Source organism: Cavia porcellus, unplaced genomic scaffold (genome assembly GCF_034190915.1).
Source record: "Cavia porcellus strain 051 isolate PalLab524CR breed Dunkin Hartley unplaced genomic scaffold, mCavPor4.1 scaffold_20, whole genome shotgun sequence".
Taxonomy (NCBI): domain Eukaryota; kingdom Metazoa; phylum Chordata; class Mammalia; order Rodentia; family Caviidae; genus Cavia; species Cavia porcellus.
The window spans coordinates 54,825,388-54,850,528 of NW_026947503.1; the positions used below are offsets into that span (position 1 = coordinate 54,825,388).

At 35.3% G+C, this 25,141-nt stretch overlaps 1 protein-coding gene across 1 annotated transcript in view; it reads right to left on the bottom strand.

Moving 5' to 3' along the window:
- The window catches only part of Taf4b (TATA-box binding protein associated factor 4b), a 130,278-nt gene that overhangs the window by 59,661 nt on the left and 45,476 nt on the right, over positions 1-25,141 (bottom strand). The window contains exons 8-9 of the mRNA XM_063231824.1: positions 16,314-16,431; positions 15,447-15,549 (exon numbers count right to left, since the gene is read on the bottom strand). Coding sequence (XP_063087894.1) covers positions 15,447-15,549; positions 16,314-16,431 — 221 coding nt within the window. The remainder of the gene's footprint in view (positions 1-15,446; positions 15,550-16,313; positions 16,432-25,141) is intronic.

Genomic DNA, 25,141 nt, shown 5'->3' on the forward strand with positions numbered 1-25,141 from the left:
AAGAAAGTAATTTTTATCCTATAAAAAGGAACTATAGATGTTCCCTGACTTATGTCAGGGTTACTTCCAAATAAATTCACCTTAAGTTGGAAGTACCACAATTTGAAAAACATTTAATGAAAAACCCATCATGGTTCAGCCTATTTTAACACTTATATTAGCCTACAATTAGGCAAAATCACCTAGCACAAAGCCTATGGTAAAACAAACTGCTGAACAGCTTGTGTAATTATTAAATACCTATGTGCAAAAACATCTGGCCACGGAGTTACCACAGAGGATCAGGCATTGTCACTGCTGACTACACAGCTGAGCGGGAGCCAGTAACGCGGCCGCTGTCCAGCATCATGAGACAGTAGCTCACCATGCAGGACTAGTGCAGAAGATCGAAGCTCACAACACAATCCCCACTGAAAGCATGAGTATTTCCACATCATTTGAAATAATAGGATTCAATAAACACTTTACAACAATATATTTCAATGGCACTTGTCTGAACCAATCAAAAGACACAAACTGGTAGATTGGATTAAAATCTGCAATCATATACTGCCTACTGAAGATACATCTCAGCCAAAAGGAAGGATACAGATTAGAAGTGAAAGAATGAAAAGTGATATTCCACATAACCAATAGTCAAAAACAAGCAGGAGTAGCTACCTATATTCAGAAACCTACTTCAAGCCAGAATTAACCAGAAGACAGATGGCCACTATACACCAGTAAAGGGAACAATTCACCAGGAAGAGATACTAACTGTTTATGTGCACTGAATATTGGTGCACCCAGCTCCATAAAACAAAAACTACCCCGCTTAAAAGGACAGACACTAATACAATCACTGTAAGGGACTTCGATACCCTCCCCTCACAGTTAGGTCAAATAGACAAAACAAACAAAAAACTAAACAAAGCAATATCAGAATTAAACCACAACAGACCAGGCATGGGGGTGCAGGTCTGCAGTCCCAGCACTCAGGAGGCTGAGCGAATTCGAGAACAGTCTGGGTTACAAACTAAGTTCAAGGACAGCCTGAACTGCAGAGCGACACCAATATCGTGTCTCAAAAAGATTAAAAAAAAAAAAAAAATCAAACCAGTTAAACCACACCACTGAACAGACTTAACAGGTATCTACAGTGTTTCATCCAGCGGCAACAGAATACACATTTTTCTCAATAGGAGATGGTACTTTTTCCAAAACAGACCATATCTTGAGTCAAAAGAATGCTTAAATAAATACCAAAAATTTAAAAAATCCTATTGGATCACAGTGGATTAAAGCTAGAAATCAACAAAAAAGAAGAAGAAGTAGTCACAGAAATTACACAAATATATGGAGATTAAAAGTAATATAATTCTGAATAATCAAAGAATCACAAAAAAAACTAGATAAGAAATAAAAATAGTTTCTAGACTCAAATGACATTGAAAGCAGAACATATCGAAAAACAACAAAAGCATTTCTAAGAGGGAAGTTTATAGCTATGAATGCACACATTAAAAGAAATGAGCAATCCCTAACAAAGATCCTAATGATGCATCTCAAGGTCTAGAAAGACAAGAATCATCCAAATTTGACAGTAATAGAAAAAACTTATAATGATCAGAGCAGAAATCAATGAAGTTGAAAATAACAAAAAAGAACACTACAAATCAGAGAATCAAAGAGTTAGTTCTTTGAAACAATGGGAAGGGAATCTGGAGAGTGTGGAAATGGGAGAAAGTGGAGGGGAAGAACAAAAGCATCAAGATAGAATATGTATGTGTACCAATTTCCCCTCTGTATCACAAACAGGGAAAAGTAAAACCCCGAGGAAACACAAAACATTAACAGGAGTGATTCTATAGTTAGAGACTAAGGTTTCAGCATCTGTTCTGGTAATTAACAGAATGATGGGAGACAATTTAGGTTGAGGGTAAAACTCAGCCTATTACATGATTTTAAATGAAACATTATATACCAAAACTGTATTAGAAACTAAAATGGACATTATTTATCAAAAAATAAATTTATTATACATTAACAAGTAATAGTTTTATGAAAACCATCAAAATTTTAAAAGTGAGAATGTCCTGTTTCATATTCTTGCAAATCTATTTCAAATCCACTGGTTCTCATATACTCTGAGTGAGTTTTACACCCATGCATGGTTTTGTAACATCACACCAACTAGTAATGTGGAAAAGAATTCACAGAGTTACACAGATCATCCAAATTTAGATTCATTTTATATAATCCAAAAATCATACTTCCAATCAATCTCTACCAATCAGATCAGAATATATCAGTGTTAAGAAGCTGCCAAATTCAAGGTAGCATAAACTTAGAAAATTTTAATTTTTGCTCAAAAGCTCAAATTTTACCATTGGTAAAAAAAAAAAAAAAAGTCTTTTCTTTTTCCCCAGAAGTAACAGTTCATTTTATTCATTTGTATAAAACTGTCAGATTTCTTTTTTCTTTTCTTTTTAGCACCAGGGACAGAAAAACGTCAGATTTCTAAGTCTTAAATAACCATAGTTTGTGTGTTCATCCTTCATTTATGGTATTACACAAAATACGTGGTCAGCTCAGCTCACTACTCACAAGCAAGCACAAGAATTGTCTTGAGATACTTTTGTACTATGGCATGCAGTAGAAAAGCTCTGAGAGAATATGAAAGAGGTACATACTCAAGAGGCAGTAAAATAATTTTTGTGGCTACATTAAGAACATTCCTTTAAAAAAAAAACCCCAACTATCTCTTTTTTGTTTTGTTTACTCCAAGTGTGTGAGGGTAAAGAACAAACAGCCTGCAGTCCAGCGGGCTACTGCTGGCTTCGCTCTGTCTGAGGCATGAGCAGCTAGGACACCATGAAAACTGCGAGTGACACTATGATGACAGGAATACCTTGCAAACCCCCTGAAAGGTTCAGTTTTGAAATTCTTTTCTGCAGATCATATTGAGACCTGATGGTCTAAATTTGTACTTATTTAAACTGTAACAAATATTAAATATCAGAAATATTATAATTTGGGGAGTATTGGGATCAAACTCACAACCTTGTGCTTACCAGGCAAATGCTTCTTGAACCACTGAGCTAATCCCCAGTCCCTTTAAATTTTTTCCAAACATATATTCCTCCCCAAATTTCAAATATTTCATTCTGAATAGGTATCCAAAATTTTAATTAGTTCTCCAGGTATCTCTGAAATTGTTAATCTATATCACACTAGCAAATATTTACTAATAAATCATTTCAAAAGTGTCTAACTTGCTGTGTTTATACATATATATATATATATATATATATATATATATCCTCATTAGAACTATTAATTCTGTTAAAGTTTTAGTGTGACTCACACCACAATCACAGAATTATCACAGTCTTAGTTTTGATCCTTCTTGAGAATGCCTATAACTGAGCTTATGGTGCACCTAACTCTAAGGCTTCTCCTTCTCGGTTTATTTTGCACATAAGTACAAGGATAACTTTCACTGAACATCATTTTACTGTGACAAAATGTGACTAAAAACTTCACAAGACTTCACAATCTCATTCGCAAGTAATTCCTCTGTGTGGTATAATTTAGAAATCTAATTTCCATAAAGAGCTATCATGAGAACTTTTTGTTGGATTTTAACTCTGTGACTAATCTTGGGCAAGGCTACTACAGATGATGCTTCTTTGTGTAGTTTGGCTCTCCAAGGTAAGAAGGGATTTTGGTTTTTACTTTAGACTGGTTTCTCTCTTTAAAAGAAAAAAGTCTTGCTCTGCCATGATTAACCCCTGTATCATATCCTGTACTATATAAACAATGTATATTATTAATAGGCTTGTATACAAAATACTAAAAACAATGAGTTACATCTTTTGAAAGCTAAACTAAACAAACATGCAGAAGCACTATAATACTCATCACTTCTGACTCAAAAGTATGACATAAAAAAATGAGTCTCTGGCACCCTCTGGTGGTTAAGCATCATACAGCTTCCACTCTTCATTCCAGCTATGATAAACTGAATAGAAAATAGTATTTTCTAGTGGAAAGAAACCAAAAATCAACAAAAAAAATTTAAGTTAACCAAATCCCTGGAAAGTAATGCTCAAAACTGAAAAGTGCATCTTATTGCAAAAATAAAGGATATCTACAAACAGCCAAGATTATAAGCATTCCTGTTAAACTTCTCAAAACTCATTATTTCAACAAATATATGAGTGTAGCCAGACACAGTAGCTCACATCTGTAATTTCAGCACTCTGGGAGGCTGAGGCAGGAAGACTACAAGTAAGAGGCTTGACAACTTAGTGAGATCCCATCTCAAAATTTTAAACAAGGTGGGGGCGGTGTTAATGAGAGAATTGGGGCTGGGAGAGCTCAGAGCAAAGGCCCTGACTTCAATGCCCAGTCTCTCTGTCTGTCTGTCTGTCTCTCTCTTTCACATACAAAAAATAATCTGAATTACTAGGTATTACAATAATAGAAAATTTATCACAAACTCTCAAAGCAATTTAAACAAGATGAGAAATACACACAAGTGGACAAATACATGAAATAACTTAGGTAAGTGCCTCAAGATATCAGATATGACTGAAAAAGCTACTTTACATTCCTTGGCTAGGCAAAGACCCTCCAAGGAAGTAACTGAAATACAAAAGACCATGCCAAGCTGGGCATGATTATATCTGTAATCTCAGTTCTCTGGGAGGCTGAGGCAGGAGTATCGTAAGTTCAAGCCTTACATATTGGGCAACTTAGAAAACCATGTCATGAAATGTCACAAAATGAAATATTGCAGCTCAGTGAGAAAGTCCTGGGCTCAGTCCCTAGTACCAAAGGGGACACAGGAGACCACGCCACATGAAACTTGAAGATGAAACCATTTCATGTTCCACAACTACACCTGTGCGGTGGGAACCTGTCTGCAAACAAGAAGCCTGAATCCCTAACACCATGAAACACATTAGCTGCAGCAGTTGGGCCGCTTTCTGATTTTCCTGAACGTGAGAAATAACCTTCATCTTGAGAATGCAGCCGTTTTTCAGCTTTTCTGTTCTCTATATCCTTAACATTGACAAATACAACCGGGGTTCTAGATGGAAATATTTCATATCATAAAGTTTATTCTTCCCCCAAGTTAAATCTCAAAACAAAATTTTCATGGAAAACCATTTTACTGAGCTTTTGTTGGATCATTAAACAGAATTGTCTCCAATCTCACTGTATATGCTTTATATTTCCACTTTATATGCTTTAATTTTATAATTTGGACAACTGTTTCTAAGAAGACAAAATGTAACCTATTAACTAGTGATTTCTTACTGTATATTTTTTTCTTGAAATTCTGTATTACTTGTACCCTTTTACTGCTTTGTTTATTATATCCTTTCTTTTTCTCTTTAAATAAATAGTGAAAAAAAAATTTCATAGAACTGCTATTCTCACTTCAAAATTCATGCAGCAGAGAAAAATAACTACTAAAATCAGGATACTTTCAGTTCTAACAAAAAGATTTATCACATTATACATAAAAACAAATATTTATAACATGGAAAAGCATCAAAGTAGTAACATAAAATAAAAGCATAACAGTTATGTAAGTAGAGGTTTACTAAGAAAAGGATGACATTTCAAATCAGATAGGCAATGAACTCTTCAATAACTACTATTGAGACAAAAATTACTGAAGAGGTAAAGGTGAATGTGAAGTAAACATGTATCTTAGAAGAAAACAGGTACACATCATTATGAGCTCATAGAGGCAAAGCATTTCTTAGAGTTCAAAACCCAGCAAGAGACTGGTAAATCTAAAAATGCAAATTTAAACTTCCCCATACCAAATACACTAAATACAAAGAGATAAGTTAAACTTAAGATTGCGCGAAAAATATTTACAAAACATGTAACTTTGAATTACTTTTCACCATCTCTGTCTCTGTCTCTGTCTCTGTCTCTATCTCTATATATTTAGAAAGCAATAAGCATCCAACAGATAAATGAGCAAAAGTAGTAAGAAATCTCCCAAAGAAAATAACAGTGGTAACATTTTTGCTTTAAGCAGTAAGTGAACTACATTTACTGAGGAGTAATTACGCAGTATTATACTTAGACCAATACAATACATTTTTGTTCCATGGTTGATTTCATAGAATCCGTATCCCAAAAAAGTGTCAGGAAAAGTAAGTAATGAGCGCACCCTACAGAAAAATTGCCTTGGGGCAAGTGCCCATGGCCAGCAGTAGTTCTGAGGGCTCTGCTACAGTGGACCACTGTATCCGAGTCTGATGAGAACAGGGCACAACAGGGCTAAAGTGGCCCCAGGCCAATAATCATCAAGATTCCTACCAGAAGTAGTCACGAATCTCCGAAAGAAAGATAATTTAATTTAGACTCCCAGGTTAAATCTGATTTATCCATGTGATGAAATTTTTGAAGTCTGAAGGTCAACTGCAGTTTTCATTTCTAAATGTTCTATTTGGTTTTTTCCTATTTTTGCATTCATTTTTAATAAATAACTTTCTCATCTTTTATTCCATATATATTTCATTTTTAATATTTCATAATAGTTTTTAATATTCAACAAGTGACTTATCCAATGATTGTGGTCATGAGAATTCCAAGTGTGCTACTGCTGTTTCCCTGTAATTCAACTCAAGGTGACTTTCTTATATGTTTACTTTTGAATGTAAACTCATATAAATATGAGAAAACAACAGAATCTTTTAAATATTGAAAGTCTCACTCAAAATGTTTACTCACAATTCTAATGTCATTCCTGACACTGTATATATAACCTAAAATAATAACCTAAGTATTCTAACCTAAAATATTCTAAATTTATTAGAAATAATAGGACTGTAAGGATACTAGCAAATGAAGAGGAAAAGCAACAGAAAAGGCAGTTATCAAAATTACTACTTCCAATAATAACAAAAAATAAGGTACTCAGAAATACACCTAACAGATCCATGTAACACAAATTGTACAAAAACTACCCACATAAGATTGTAACACTTGATGGAAAGATACTCAAGAACGTATGAATAAATGAAGACATATATCATGTTTACAGAGGCTTAAAATTACAAAGAAGTCAGCTGGAAGTCTGGACTCAAGGCCATGCCAATTCAAACTGGAACCAAAATTTTTGGTGGAACTTAACAAGTTGATTCCGAGATTTATAGGAAACAGCAAAAGCCCAAGTACATTAGAGAAAAGTGAAAGATTAAGAAGTAATGGAGAGGTAAACAGGGGATGTGTCTTATCAGAAGGGAAAGTTATTCTGTAATTAAGGTAAATCAAACTGTACTATTGGAAATTTAAGATAGTTATTATCAGAAAGAAGAGACAGGGCAGAAAAGACATCTACATATATGATACACAGAACATTGTAGGTAACTAGGGAAGGACGGACTCTTCAGGAATGCTGCTGAAACTAGTATCGACTTCCGGGAGAACATGGCGGACAGACAGCAGCAGACGGAGGCTCTCTGAGATTAACAGTTTAGAATCCAGGAGTGGTACCATGTGAGGAGTCCTACGCGAAGGGAGATGTACCCTGCCGACCCAGGAACGAACTAAGCTGAGAGAAACCAACTGGAAATGCAACCCCGTAATAGGAACAGATAAAATCTCAGTGCGGAAGCTGGATCCTGCGCCATTGGAAGCAGTGATTTGAATTTCCTGCTGCCAATACTGTGTCCCAATCTGCACGGCAGGGAGAGAGACATGCAAAAGCTCTGAGAGCTGGAATCGGCGAACCAAATGGTGTTGAGAGCGGGACTGGCAGGGAGCCCTGCATCGACCTGCAGTGAGTGAGAGAAATGGGGACCCTTTCATAGGCTAGGAGACTCCAACAGAGGACATTCTGGGAAACAGCAGACTAGCCAGAAAAGGGCCCTGCAGTGACTTTAGTCGCATATTCCCTTCTCAAGGGGGAGTGGTGGGGAGCGCTTGGCCTGGTGACGTCGCGGACTAAGATCCAGTAGGCTAGCCCAAATCAGGTCCCTGCGCCTGGCAGTGCACCCTAGCAATGAAGCATTCAGTAGGTTGACCTGGAGGGGCGGGCCCAGCAGAGGCTACCCAGGTCTATGTCTCCCTAGTACACTGCAGTGGGCGGGAACACCTAGACGGCGGATTCAAATGAACTGTAACAGACAGAGAGAAAAAAAAAACTGGGCCTCCTACATACGCTTGTATGGAAGGAACAAAAAGTATGGGAAAAGGGAGCAACAAGAAAGGGTCCTCGTCCCCAATTCTGAGAACACTGATCCAGGAAAGGTAAATGCAAAACAGAATGAAGACAGAAAACATGCAATATCAGACACGGCACCTATAGACATAAAGCGGTAACTCCGGAGCCTCCTAGACGAGTTCAAAAATGAAGTATTTAATGAAATAAAGCAAGAAATAAGTAGAATAGTTAGAGAAATGCTAAGCACCACCCAAGAAAAAACAGATGGTGGAATGGAAGAACAGAAATAAAGGGAGAATTGTTTGATGGAGAAAACAGAGAAAACATAGAATATGTGAAACAGGTTCACAGAGATTACCAGGAAACTAAAAACTCTATTGAAAGCTGGTATAACAGCTTGAAACAAACTAAGGATAGATTATCAGAACTGGAGGACTGATTTGTAATGTGGGAGCATGAAATGAAAAACTTCTTAAAAATAACAAGAAAACAAATAGCAATAATACAAAGACTTGAAGATGATTAAGAGGATCTATAACTTAAGAATTAAGAACATAAAAGAAGAAGTAGGGACTCAAACAAATGAACTACAAAAGCTATTCACAGAAATAATCCAGGAGAATTTCCCTAATTTAGCAAAAGGTAAAGATACTCAGATGTATGAGGCATACAGGACCCAAGCCACCTACAACCCAAACAGAGCTACACCCAGGCGTATAATAATCAAAATTCCAGAAATCCAATATAAGAACAGAATATTAAAAGCCGTCAGAGACAAGAAACAGATCACCTACAAGGGAACACCCATCAGAACTACAGCAGACTTCTCAGCACAAACCATCAAATCACGAAGAGCGTGGGGGGAAATAATTCAAGCTTTGAAAGATAATAACCTCCAGCCAAGATTGATATATCCTGCATAACTGTCCCTAGAAATTGATGGAAAAACAAGGTGCTTCCAGGATAAAGAGGAACTAGGGGAATTTGCAACCACCAATTCAACTCTACAGAGAATACTGCAGGATATTCTAAAAATGAAAAATATCAAGATTCCAGAAACAGTGGCAGAGTATCCACAATGAATAGAGCAGAAAGCAAAATGAAGAGGATAAACTGACAACTAATGACAGAAAAAGAGCTCAACAGAAATGAGGCAGAGAAGGTTGGATGGTAGGAACAGCCATTTTGGAGAAAACAAGACCTCATAATAGGTAGTGCTGATTTAATATCCTCTTGTTTTGAAGTCCCATCAGGCTTTTGTTCTTCTGTCTCCATCGGTTTTAAAATGTTGTATCTTATTGGATTTTATTATATGTGATAATATAAACAAAAACTTTTATAGACAATGAGATTATCCAGAAACCATTGTTTATTTTCTGTTAGTTGATTCTAAATACCCTGTAATACTGTCATTCTCTTGAATGGTTTTACATTGTCTTGATATGTTTGATGCTACAGTATATGAAGTTATACCCAAAGATTTTAAGGGAAGAGACACTATGGTAACTACTATTACGTCGAGACTATCTTGTTGTGAAACACTATTTTGCTTCAATGGCTATGTTTTGACCTGCACTGCTTTTTGTTGTTATGCTATTTTATCTCAATCTCCTTTTTATTATCTACTTTTTCATTTTTATCTTTTTAATTAAGGGAAAAAATAAATAAAAATAGCAGGATATATTATAGTAACCCACTTTGATTTCCTATTAACTTGATTTGAAACTCTGTATTGCTGTCACCATCTTGTTTTGACTGATTTTCCTGTATTCTGTTGTGCTAGATAGTACCAAGTTTGAAAGTATAGGCAACAACTATGAAGACAATAAGATTCATTGTGATGCCCATTCTGGTTGACTATTATCTTCTTTTGAAGTCCTCTAATGTCTCCAATGTTTTGGTTTTATTGGTCTTATTCTTTACTGTTTTGTTCAATTTTATTATAACTGATGATATAGGCAATTCTTTTTAAGATAACAAGAGGCATTATGGTAACCTTGTTGATCACCTTGTATTTTGTTTTTACATTATGTGTTATGTCCATCCTTTTGATTTGACTGACTCTGTCCTGGAATGTCACATTTGGTTTTACTTTCTTCTTCAAAAAAAAAAAGTAGTAAGAATTGTGGGAGTAATGAAACCCAAAAGTGTAATTGTCATTGTACAAAAGAAAGTTCTCTAAAAGATATAACTGCATATATATTTAAGTGTATAAGATAGATAACGATATTAGTGAGTTTTGTTGGATCATTGAACAAAACTGTTTGCAGTCTCACTGTTTGAATGTCCCCTGTATCTGCTTTAATTTTGTAACTTCAACAACTATTTCTAAGATGACAATATGTAATTAACTAGTGATTTCCTACTGTTAATTTTTTCTGAAATTCTGTATAACTTGTACCCTTTTTCTGTTTTTTTTTTCTTTTTTCTCCTTAAATAAAATTTTAAAAAAAGAAACTAGGATCTACAATCTACATCACAGAGATAAATACATACAAAATTAACTCCTGATGATATAAAGATTTAAGTAGCAAAAATAAAACTTTAAGACAATATAGAAGAGCATCTTTATAATTTCCAGGAAGAGCTTTAAATGAGGCCTAAACAAGCACTTTTCATGGAAGAAATTGCCAGCTTTACTTACGTAAGAACATGTGTTCATCAAAATATGCTATACAGAAATAGAAAGTGAATTGTAAACTAACTCCAATAGATCCTTGAACACAAAATACATAAAAAATTGCACACAGAAGCCTGTTTCTGTTTATAGACCATTATTCATATGAAACAACTGTTCTGAGTACAGAACACTGACAGCACCAATCCTTTTTAAAAGTTTGTCTGAAGGCAGCAGAGAGCTGCCAGGAGAGCAGGCCTGAAGGGGCTGCAGGTCTTGGAGCAGACAGCCTCACTGAAGTAACCAGGTTTTCTTCATCTTGTTTTTCCCCCCGGCCAGGTGCTAATTCTGGATGTGGAATAAGACACTGAATGGCCACAGAGATAGCAGCTTCCACAAGGTGGAAAAGCCAACATCTCTAGGCAATCTCATGAAGATGGAAGAAGCTGCAGCTCAAAGCCTCCAACACTTGAGGGATGGGCCACAAACCTAGGAAGAAATAAGGCAGTTCCCATTGAAGCACCACCAAAAAAAATTCAAAGAAGTCAAGCAAAGAAAGCCTACGGAAAACACAGTGAGTTGTAGGTACCAGAGAAAGTATCGGAGAAATAAAATGTTAGGGTTCATAACCCAACAAAGAAAAGCATCCTAAGTCTTCTGGACATACTGAAATGGAAGAAACAAAGTTATGCAGAGACTTGGAAAGGTCAAAAACCACCTTTAGCCAGCTCAGTCACCATTTAGATGAAGACAATTCCTCCTCTGCTGTCCTCCGGGATACATGATGAATTTTTTCTCAAGTAGGTTAATTCCAAACTCCTATAATTTTTTTCTCAAAATTATACAGACACTAAATTAAATATAACCAAATACACCAAGAAACAGAACTAAAACAAGAAACTCCAAGACAAACTGAATATCACATATGGCAAAGCACTGACTTTAAAATAACTGAGTAATTACTTTAAAGTCAGTGCTTTAGAAAGAACAAGAAAAGATAGATAACTACACCAGAACAATAAGCCATTAAAAAAGAAAAGTAGGCTGTGACTTTTTGACATGGCAGAATGGCTTGATTAACAGCAATTACAAAAATCAGTTTACATTTTTTAAAAAGTAAGATCTTTTGAAAACTGTACAAAAACAAGCACAAGTCAGAGGGCTGCAACTACTGGATAATGGGAGCACAAGGGGCAAACTGCATGCAAGTTTATGTCTTGAGGCTGTAGCACCCCCACTTGGTCTGCACATTCCATTCCTAACAGCTGAGGTGCTGTCAGGCAAACCCACAGCTGGAGATTTTCAATACCCACTCTGATTAAGAGATACAAGTCTAAAAACCAAAGCAAAAGGAGCCAGGATACAGAGTTATAAACACAGGTACCTTCACCAAATGAACATTTACAAAAGGGAAAAAAAAAGCCTCTCAAAACTAATTACAAACATTTTTCCAAGTACTCATGAGACAGTCCTCAACATGGGTCATATTGAGGTGAACTAACAAATGTAAAAAGACTGAAAAACCATGTTCTCTGATCACAAAATTTTATAAGAAAAAATCTAACCTGGAAAAGTCTCAAGTATTTATACTACTAAATAGAAGGAAAAGAAAAAATTATTTCAACATGAATGCAAATGAAAATAAATTGTATTTAATTGGATATTAAATCACTACTTAACAGAAATTTAGAGTTATAAATGCTTATATAAGAAAAGATTCACACTTAAAGATCTAAATTTCCAACCTAAGAAAAAGAGGAACACTGTTACGGTACGGCTAGATGTTCCCCCAAAGCCTCATGCAGTCATAGAGTTTTTTGGAAGGTGGCTGAATCTAGCGTTTGTAATTCATGGTTCAACACTGGGATCCAGGATGCTCTAATGAAGGGTGGGTGACTGCTGGATCAGTCCACTGACTGAATAGGCATCGCCCTAATTCCAGGGTCTGGATAAAACAAAGGGGCAGAAAGAGGCTTGTTTTCCCCTTTTGCTCTTCTTACTTTCGGTATCTTCTACCACCACGAACTGTTGTCCCTCTGCCATGTCATCCTGCCTTAGAGCCAGCTGATTATGGACTAAAACTTCTACAAACTATGTGCTCTCTTCCTTTTACTTTTAGGTGTTGGGTATTTTGTCTCCGCAATGATAGAGAAAAAAGTAAGATATGCCTTTTAAGCCTGAAGTTAGGGCTTATTTTTGTTTAAAATCAATGAAATAGACAAAATGAATACATAAGAATAACAAAATTAAAAATTAACTCTTTTAAAATGGATTAAAACCTTAGGTAAATACAAGAAATTCCACTCTAATAGATATGATTAACAATTATATATCCAAAAAAAGTCAGTTATTAAGATACCCAACATTCTTTAAAGCATGCATAGTACTACATTACAAATACAGATGTACAGATATTTAAAATAAAAGAAGTATCTGGAACAATTCCATGCCAATAAATTTAAAATACACAAGTGAAATATGTAAGATCAAAAAAAGAAAAAATTAACTCTGAAACTGACATTAAGACTGATAGCAAGGGGCTGGGGATTTAGCTCAGCAGCATAAGCACCTGCCTTGCAAGCAGGCAGTCATGAGTTCGATCCCTGGTACCGATAAAAACGAAAAAAAGACAAAAAAAAAAAAAAAAAAGACTGATAGCAAATCAAAGAGCCTATACATTTAAGTGAAACTGGCTTCATCACAAACCATCCTCTAAAGAAAACAAGAGATCTATTTAATTTCAATGGTAGATCCAGTATTCCTTTTAGGAAGGAAAAACTAATTTTACAGAAAATTTTGAAACTCAGGAAAGGCAGCAACTTCCTGAGTCATTTTTTTGAGTTTGGGATAATCACAAATACCAAGGACTGGCAAAGTCACCGTAAAAACAGGAAACTACACACTAAAGTTCATCAACATACACACAAAACCCTCAGCAAAAAATTTATCAAAATGAGAAAAATATAAAAAAAGCTAATAGTAATGCAAGGTTGACTTAACATTCAAAAATTTAAAAACCAGTACAATTCATAATACTAATACAAAGAAAAATCAATGATCATCTTAAATTTACTAGGAAAAGTTCATGACAAAAGCAAGCAAAATATGTGAACTACCATTTCAGAAATTACACAAATGCACAATAAGACAGGAAAATAAAATCATCATTAGTTACCATGGAAATGCAAATAAAAATCATAATGAGTTCCAACTATATACCAACAGGGAAGGGTTAAATTTTAAACAATTTGGCAATTTTCCCATGAGTCAGCAAATCCACTCCTATGTATTTACAGCATGAAAAAAATGTATGCTCAAAGCTTGGACAATGTTTGCAGCAGTTTTATTTAAAATTGCTACAAATAAATTAACTCATATTTCCATCAAGAGAGGAAATCATAAAATAATTTTGTACAAATAAAGGATATGTTTAGCAATAAAAAGTAGAACTATTTTATACATACACACAACAACAAAGAAGTATATCAGACACACACTGAGAAAAGAGGCTGAAGAACACATTTTATAAAGTCATTTATGTAAAATTCTAGGAGAGACAAATCTAATCTACAATGTTAGGAAGCAGATTAGGGGTTGTTTAGGGTCATAGGTGTAACATGGGGACTTGCTGGGGAGAACAAAAGGGTCCTTTGAGGATGCTGAAAATATTCTTTGTGGTGCTTGGATTTAACCTTTTTTCAAAACTTAATTGGAAAACATGACTACCTATATCACTATCTTCGAATGTTTCCTCTGAAAACCACATAGAATGATAACCTGAGCCTTAGCACAACCTGAAGAAAAAGAATATCCAAATTTCAAAAAATCCGTAAATGAAAAAGAAAAATAACAAAACCTAGTTCACAGACTCTCAAATATCTTACTTTTTGCTGCGTAGTACCCTTCTTGTTACGATCTGAGATGATACAATGTCTACGTGATGAGCCAAAGTAAGGCAAAAGACAAGCAGAAAAGAACGGCCTTGGCACCGGGAGGGAGCCTTATGCAGCAGCATTCGCTGATGATGCTGAGAGGTAACGGGAAGCTACCTGAACATAAGCACCATGCTCGTCAATCTGGGAAGGAAGACAGCGGTGATAGGATCAAGCAGTGGACAGCACGTCCAGCATGGACAGGCTGGAGGAAGGGATGATTCTCCTACGGGGTGAAGTGATTTCATGCTATTCAAAATAGCACATGATTCAAAATTTATTATTTGTAGGATTTCTATTTCATATTTTTAGAGCACTGTTGGCTGCTAATAACTGAAATTACAGAAAGCAAAAGCACAGCTAAGGGAGGACATGACAATAAGGAAATAGTCTGCTTATGTGAAGTTCAAGGAAAGCAGAAGAACAGTGACCACCAGAGGAGCGGGGGAAGGTAACTGATCTGAAAGGTAGAGAATGGCTCTGTTCACTGTCTTACTCCAGATGGGACTACACAGGTAAATGCTTCTGAAAATTTATCAAGCAAAACATTTAAGATTTAGGGATTTCATTTTTTATAAATCATACTTAAGTACTATTCTGTTTTTTAAAAGCATCAATCTATCTGTTTTATTTAGGTATTACTCTTGACATTTTTTTCTTAAATATTACTTCCTTCTAGTCAAAACCAGACCAACTTTTAACTATTTTTTTTCTTTACCTGAAACATGTTCCATTCTCTTTTATTTGATTTTTCTGGGTAGTAGATGCTTGAAGCGACAAAATTTTATTTCCAGGCAAAGTTATTTGCTTTAGAATGGAAGCTATAAAACAAAAATGAGAAAAAATAGAATATAAAAAAAAGCAATCATGCCATGTTAGAGTTTTTTGGGGTTTTTTTTGATATTTTTACCAGTACCAGGGATCGAACTCATGACCACATGCTTGCAAGGCAGGCGCTTATGCCGCTGAGCTAAATCCTCTGCCCCTAGAACAACAGTTTTTAAAATGTATAGAATAATAAAAGAAAGTTTTAAGCTGCCGTAAAACTATATTCCCATAGGGTGATATATATACTCCCTGGATAAGAAATTATCTTAAAAAGATTTCTGTGTTTCTTTTTCATACAGTCTCAAATTATTATAAAAAGCTGCATGAAAGGTGACTGAAACATGCTAATGATCTATCACTTAGATTGATATATTTTTTAAAACATTTAAAAACTCTACCTGACATGTGAGAGACTGATTTCCAATCTCAGAGAAAAAATTTTTAAAAGGAATCATGCTACAATGAAATTTTAAGTTAAAAGAATATATATTTACTAATATTGTTTTATCTAATTTCAGAATACCATGAGCATTTGCTCCTTTTATTTCAAAACAATATATATCCCAAAAAAGTATCTGTATTTGTACAAAGATGTAACCAACGAACAGTTTACCTTCCAGTCTTCTCTTAGGAACAACTTTATTAAAGGTCAAACTTCTCTTAATCCAACAATAAACAAATTCAGCAAAACCCACTATGTTCCAAATTCCCTGCAATGGAACACACAAGAGCTAGTGTCTACCTGGAGGAAACTTACTAGTAGGTATTACAGTGTTCACTGGAATCTTCTGTGCAGGTTTCTGAATGGTCAGTGCTGAGGAATGGGAAACTGTGGTCCCTTGTTTTCCAATGCCTCCTGACGGCTGCTGTACCACCTGAAGTAAGGAGAACTGTCAGTCATTCAAGCAAACGTGCTTTAGGAGAGGACAAAGATTTCACTTCTAACAGCAGCTTGTGCTCACCCAGTTATGCATGCTGTATATCTTTATCTTCACATAAGAAAAATACTTAAATTTTATATTTGTATGTGGTAAAATTGTCTTGCTCAAAAGTGAAAAACATGGCCATTGCATGCATTTATACTGTTTTTATTAGTGCATATTAATTATACGGATCAGCGGATTTCATTTCAGCAGATTCTTACTCATGTTAACACACTCAGATAATTTCCACCTGCTACTGCTTCCTCCTTCCTCTCCCTTCTCCCTCTTGTTCCCCACCTCTTCTCTAATAGCCCACTTTTATATTCAGTCACCTCTCTCTTTTTTGTTATTTTGTTTTAAAATTTGACATATGAAAGAAAACTTTCAAAATGTTCTTAGTCTGGCTTATTTCGCTTAACATGTCCAGTTTCATTTTCCTTTATGGGCAAGTAAAACATAGGTATATAAATTTTCTTCTTTATCCATTCATTTGCTGACAGACTCCTAGGCTGATTCCATAGCACAGCTATTGTAAATTGAGTTGCAATAAACATGGATATGCTGATATTTCTATTAAATACTATCTTTAGAGAAGTTGAAATTGATAAAAATTTCCATATGGATCTTATTTTCTTTTTGTAATTATCATTGAAAATTTAATGTACACAAAAGTAGAGAAAATAAAATGAAAGTACTCATACTGTTACCCAGCTTAAACAGTGATTAATTCGACAATTAAGCTTCATCCTCTGTACACTTCTCTAGCACTCCCAATTATGTGAAAGCAAACCCAAGATGTATCTTTAAAACTGTAAGTATTTCAAAATATATCTCTAAAGGATATGGGCTTTTTATGTGCTGTTTTTTTAAAAGTACCTTCCTAAACCATCTGAGAAGTGACAATGCTAAAGGCATCCTCCAAGATAACAGGTCATGAAATGCAATGAGGTTTGGGATAAAGGGAAAGAAATAACAAGGTTATTGCTTTTTAGCATCAAAGAAAAAGAAAACAGAATAGTTATTTTTTTTTTCAATTCAAAGAAGAAACCTTCACCATGAATTAACACTAGCTCTTGACAGTGAACTATTTAGAATTATTTAAACCCCTACAAAGTTAATACAAAGAAGTCATTGTCTGGGCAGGAGACAGACTCCTTACAAGAATTATGAAACTATAATTTATTCTCCTTTCTAATTATTTGTATAAAATTTAAAAATCAATTGTGCACTATGAAGAAAAAAGTAACAGTGCAAAATATTTAGTAAGTAATCTTATAGAAACTAATGTCCTTAGAGAAGAAATGTAAATTGGCATAATTCAATTGCCATTATTCTTTGATAACAGAAAAGAACTCCTGGAAAAATAATGCATTTCAATGAACCTGAGATCACATTCATGTCTTGAAAATTTCTCAGGATGAGGCTTAACATAAGAAGTAATACATACCTGAAGTCTTATTTTTGCATTCAGGCTGAAACTCAAGACAATGCAATCAACAACTTAAGACTTATTCCCCTATTTTTCATATTTTCCTTCTTGATACCCTTTATTAGGTACCGTTTTCAGCATTTCAACTATGAAGGATTTTAATAAAATATTATTATAAAATTGTTTATCAGGGAATCTTCATACTATTTTTGATAGGTACTTGAAAATATAACGAAGTTTTGAGCTGAAATTTAGCAACCCATGAGTAAGATTTAGATTCCCATCACTTCTCATATTAATTACTCAAATACTTGGATAGCACATGTACTTAATCTAAAATATATGTAATGCACAATGTAATGGACAGATACTCTGAAGAAGAGGAGACACTAAGATACCCAGTGCTAATTCTGTAGCATTATGATATAAAATCTAGCAATACTATTATTCACTGTTCAGAGTGATATTAGTCTAGTCCCTTATGTTTAATTTCAGCATATGTGAAGATATGGACAGCTACTTCAAAAAGAATGAGAGACATTGTGGCAGCCATTGTTGACTTCCATAATGTCAGGTCTTAAAGACCTAAAAAGTCTTCATCATCCTGTTCTGATTAGATTAGTTCTATAATGTTCAGTATGTATTCACTGTGTGTGAAGATGGGAACAACTATTTGGAAGAAAACTAGAGACAATATAAAAGAGACAAGATCTCCAGCAGACTTGCTTTGAAATCCATGTTTCTTAAAATTGCTTCCTTATGATCTGTTTTGTTCTGTTTAATCTTACCCTCTTTTAAAAAAAAATCTAAAATATATGAGCAGCACACTCCTACATACTACCCGAACAAAATAAAACATGAAGCCTAGCATGGTGGCTCACACCTGTAATCCCAGCACTCGGAAGGCTGAGGCAGGAAGATCATTTCGAGTTTGAGACTAGCCTACGCTACAAAGTGAGCTCAAGGCCAGCCTGATTTGCATAGAAAGCCCAAAAATAAAACGTAAGCGACAACATGTAAGAGACTTGGCTGCTATTTTTCCTAAGAAATGACCATAAAAAATCACATTGTTGGACAACTCTGGAGACTGAAATTATTTTAGAGAAATAGAAGCTGATGCACAGTACAGACATTTGTTCTTAAGTGGCAAGAAAAAGAAAAGCTATTACTTTGCTTAACATTAACACCTTAGCTGAGTGCAGTGAGTGGTACATGCCTGTAAATCCTGCACTTTAGGAAGCTGAGGCAAGAGAGTGACAAGTTCAGATCCCACCTAGGCAAATTACTAGGCAAAATAAAAAAGGCTGGAAAAATAACTCAGTGGCAGAGCACTCACAGGTTTAATACTCAGTACCCTCTATCCTCAAACTCAGTTCTTTATTGATCTTCCCTCCAAAACAAACTATAGAATTAAGGAAAGAAACATAAAGAGTACACATATTCGCTTTTTCTCGCTGCATACCAGGGCCCAGTGTTTCATTTGGGATATTAATTCAAATTAACATCCCAGTAGTTTATTAAATCTACTAATAACTACATTAATCATGATCTGGCTAGCTGACATGGAATGATTCTTATATTCCATCAGGAAAGGAAGCAAATAAACATGAGCACAGATTAAACAAACAGATGGGAACACCCTTACTGTATGATTCCACTTCCACTGAGTTCTAGAAAACTAATCTGTGGGGAAAATCATCACAGAGCGATTGCTTCTGGGAAGAGGGGGTTACACACCGACTAGGAAGAGCATGAGAGAACGCCAAGGTAATGGGAACATTAAATATTTTCATGAGTTACAAATAAGGAATGAACCTTAAAAACTTTTCTGATGGAATCCATAAAACCTGTGTGTTACTGCATATAAATTTTATCTCAAAAGAAAACAATAAACAAATATTTAACTGTAGGTAGTGATATCTATGTTTAATTATTTGGGAGTTTTGAAATCAATAAAAAAACAAGATGGATTGAAAGCAGACTACATGATAAATCAAGCTTAATGGCTATAAGTAGTGGAATCTAGGCAGTTGATATATAGATGTTTACCACAAACTTCGATATTGCTACATTCAAAGTTTTCATAATCAACCACATTTTCTTGGCTAATATAAAAATAAAAGGACATATGCACTGTAAATATCTCTAGCTTTATTTTCCATAAATTCTAATGCATTCTTACAGAACTTAAAATAACATTCAAGCAAACTTAAATAAACAGTCATGAACCTACAGATCGAGACTACTGTTTCAGGCTATCCTGGCATTCCTGGTGCGTGCCCGTCCTGCTTCCCCTTGGGTATATTTTTACTTTTTTCCTCTATTACCTGGCCCAAGTTCACTCTGCAGAGCCAGATTCTTTCTCAGACTTCACTTTTACTTTTTCAGATAAACTTTGCTGCTGCTTTTTGCTCATTTTATTCAGTTCTCCGTTTGAGACAAGAGGACCCTCCAAGGAAAAGATTCCTGCTTCAAGTGTAAGAGGACTGATTACTGGGCACAAGTTTGCACCAAGCCCCTGCCTGAGCTCTGCTCAATATGTAAACTGTGCAAATGAAGGCTCAACTGTACCAATCCCAGAGGGACTATACCAGGCAAAGCCCTCTGTCCCTGCTCTGACAGCTGAAGTAGCCCAAGGGAATCTGCAATATGCCTGTGATTCATGGACATCGCCATTTCTTTTAAGGAACCCTGGATAATCTTAGCCACCATGGTTGAGCCAATTCATTTACTTTATTCTGTTTTAACTCACTTCGCTAGAAAACTCTCCTCTGAATCTATTCAGAGTTGGGGTTGAGGGCACCTCTACCAAGATTCTTTGAAGCTGCAAAGTTAACTTTAGGACAGATACTAGAAATCCTGACTCTCCCACCAGATCTGAGCTATTCTGGTGACAAAGGCTACCTATGGTTAACAGCAGAATAGCTCACCAAGTATTTCTTAGAAATCCCTAAGGTTATCAGAAAAAGTTGCACTACTAGAAGCACCACTCTGCTTCTTTGATGCCTACAGTCCTAGAAGTTAGCCACTCTTGTGAACAAGTGATCTCCCAGACCTTTGGAAGCAGGCAGGACAACAGGGACCTGTCCATCTAAAACCTTAAGGAGGTACAGGTCACTGATGGAAGTAGCTTTATCCATCATCTAAAAAACACAGGCAGGAAATTCCACAACTTCTAGAGAAGTCCATTTTCCCAAGCAGGTCGAAGCCATGAACTGTAAAGGGCACCAAAGAGACATGCCTGAAGTCTCCTTGGGAAACTAAAAGGCTGACGGGGAAGCAGAAAGGATAGCCCTACAGCCCCTCAAGGCCCTAGTCTTAGGCTCAGTTTCTGATAAACTGTTCTGGTCTTTTCCCAAGAGACACAGTGATAAGGCATAAAACTCTACATGGGAAGTGGGCCTTAATCTTCTGGAAAAGAGATTCTTTTGGTCAAGAGAGCCAACAAGACCCTAAAGCTAGCTCTAGCAAAACTCAGCAAGAGAAGTCCTAAGCTCAGACTGCTGTCAACAGTGCTCATGAGGATTCTTAACACATCCAAAGATGGCTAGGTTAGCGCCCACTTATGTCCTCTGGTATGAAGGCAGACCCTGACACCAGGAGGCTCATAAAATATCTCACTAACTGGGCCAAGAACAACAGGCCACCCAAATGTATAAGAACAGAGTCCTGCCAACTCTTAGCCCAGAAGGATCACACACTTACTGTCCATTCTGGAGACCAAGTGCCAGTAAAAACCTGGAGAGAAGGGACACCCACTGACCAATGAATGCCAATATGAGAAAGCCGTCCTCAGTGATACTTGCCTCATCCACTACAATAAAGGTGGCAGAGACAGGTAATTGGATGCATCTTTCTGGAATACAGCCAGTCTCAACTGAACTGTCTGGAGACAGCTGCTCCTGTGAGCTGAAGATGTGAAATTTCTCTTCAAAGTAAGACTTTAGTGCAGCTACAGAAGGTGTAAAAATCTGACTGCTCTTCCTATTTGAGCTAAAAGTGAAGATGATGATCATTAATTCTTATTTCACTCTTTTCCGAAATGTTTTTTCTTTCTTCAATCTAGCCATTAAGCCACAGTGTCCCAAGGTAGTCAGAGAACACACAATCCCCATTAGTTGGCTCTATGGCTTTCTCCAGCTTGAGAAGCTATAGATGGAAGACTGAGCCCTCCACTCCTTTGGCACCTCAGGAAAAAAATCACAGCTATCTGTGTCTCTCAGAAGGAAATGAACAGGAGAGCAGGGCGTAGCAAAGATGAACGGGGCAGTGAGTGTGACCTGGTAATTACAAGATCCTGCACACAGGCACAGAACAGGTCCCAAAGCCCTGAACACAGACCTCTCACAAGAACTGGACCTGATGCTTTTCTGCCTTTCCTCACCGTAGCCCGTCCTGCTTTTTCTTGTCCTCCCCCTAACGTCACTCTGCAGAGCCAGTTTCCCTCACTCTTCACTTTTACTTCTTAAAAAATAAACTTTGTCACTCCTAAAAAAATAAAAAAACACCACTACTATTAAAATGGTGATTACGGCCTATGAAAAATGAAAACTTTTCTGTGTAACTCCTAATTATATGTGGTAAATAAAGGGCAGATCGTACTTGGATTCAACCTTTTTTCACTAAACCTTTCATTAGCCCTATTTAAGTGACAGTAAAATCAGTAACTAAATTCCACCTTTCCTCTCTTAATGCAAAAAAGGCAAAAAAGATAAACCACTTTGGCTCCTAGGTTAGCATAAAATATTGCAGGTCAACTACTTGAGTCAATGAAATAATTTTAGCCACTTTTATTTCTTGCCTATTCAATTTTTATTTATTCTTTTCTATAGAAATACTGGTTACCAGCACACTAAGAGACTAAAATTTACACCATGAAAATATGTTTCCAGAAGCAAATGGCAGGCTCATATCTCACTGATTATTTCATATAAAATGTTGAAAGTTCTTTTTTAAAATTTATTTTTATTGATGCAAATTTTTCAAAGAATTTCTTCTTCAAAATAATTAGCACTCTGGAGGCTGAGGCAGGAGAACTGTCAAGTTTGAGGCCAGCTAGTGCTACATAGTGAGACCCTGAATCAGCAAACTAAAATAATAACAATAAAAAAATAATTAGGTACAAGTAAAACTACAATGCAGTACCATTTTTTAGACTATTCAGGATCAATTTCTTTTAGGAGTTCAGCTTCACTGTAATATAATGAAATTGAGAGTTGCCACATTAATTATTTTCAAATATTTATTATTTGCTTTTTCTTACACTTATATAACTGGTATTTGAAGAATAATTGCTGAAAATACTTGGCCATTTATTTATTAAATATCTGTGATATTAAAGAAGAAATGCAAGTAATAGAATTAGTTGGAAAAATATTTCCTTAAAATAGGAAAATATCTTTAATGATACTAAAACTTTCCTTATCTTGAAGTATAAAATATTTTAAATGTTCAATAAATAGATTACCAAGAATAGCAATACCCAGCTTACTTTCTAAAACTATGTCTGCCTTTCTTGGCAAAAATAAAATACCAGGGCTTTTGAATTAATTTGCTCATTCATGAAGTTTATTTGCATGTACTGTAGATTTGAGAGGTCTTATTTTTAATTTTATATGCTGAAATTAGTTATCAAAATTTATATTTCAAAAATGAGTACCATGAAACTAAAATTTAAGTTTTCTAACTTAATTTTTTAAATTTAATTTAGCTTTTGTTCAAACAAGTTTATTAACAAACATCCAAAGGAAACTTTTCAAGCACCAGGTCTCCTAAAAATGCCTATTTATTATCTAGTAATTCATAACCCAATTCTTCTACTCTCTTTCACTAATTTTTTTTTGTTTTGTTTTACGGTACTGGGATCAAACTCAAGACCTCACACTTGCCAAGCAGGTACTTGTATCACTGAGCTAAATCCCTGGCCTCTTTCACTAATTTTTAAATAAAAATGAAGGCAAAATATTAAGTTCAATATTTAATTTGCGTGTACAATACCATATACTAACTGCTGTGCCCAAATTGATGAGCAGCCAGTAAGATCTACCATTTGTAAGAACAGAACTCATTAATTAATAAGAACTAAATCCTTATCTAAAATCCTTGGAACTAGGTCCATGTTTCAACATTCCAAGCTTCTGAGTAAAAAAATAAAAAGCTTACACCTAAAATAAAACAAAGAATTCCACTTAATTTTCTTGAAAGCTTTGGCAGAATCCCCAAGTACAGTAATATGTAACAGTCAATGAAACAGAAAAATAGCATGCATTGATAAATACATCTCTTTTATAATGGTAGTAGATACACTAAAAAATGAATAATTTCATCAAATAATAAAGTCTAAATACTGCAGTGGTAGAATTCTTTTTACAATTTGAAAATACAACACTTAAACATTTTATCCAAGCAGTAGGAAACCTACACAATGCTTCAGAACTACTACTGCAATCAAGAAATAATTAAGAAGGAATTCCTAAGTCCACAATCGTTAAAAGAAATAAATGATAAAATGATAATTAAACCTGACATTAAACAAGACAACCATATGCATATCCCTTCACACTATACTGGGTCACACCAACCACAAGTCTGATACTTACATTTTAAGTTATTTGCCATATTTCATAAATTACACAGAATGCTTTCTACTTTTCTAGCATCCTGAGCAAATTCCTCCTCACTTACATTGAATTAAATGGAACTATTATTAATAGTGGACCCAATAGTATTCCTTATTTTCAAACTTCAAATTAAATTTAAATTTATTTTTAAAAAATATTCTCAACTTGTTGGGTGTGCTGCCATACACCTGTAATCCCAGCACTCGACAGGCTAGACAGGAGAACTACCATGAGTTTGAGGCCAACTGGGCTACATAGCGAGATTCTGTTTCAAAAAAGCCCCCAAAATTAAATAAATAACATTTTTAACAAGTTAAAACACTGGTTTTCTAAATTAGTTGATTTGAAAAAAATACCTTTGTTTGGTACTCTGTAGCATTACCATATGAAGGGTTTATGTTGCTTTGTCCCAGGTAAAACCTATTCTAAAATAAGTTCACAATGCATCTTCAGTGTCTTACTACTGTGCCTTTCTCCAATCTACACATAACAATATTCAGAACAAAGACACATTCAAAGGAAACTCCAACTTGTTGACTTTCCTTTTATTTGCACAACTCTTATATGCAGCACTGTAATGTATAACAGAATACAAAACTACAAAAAAACTACA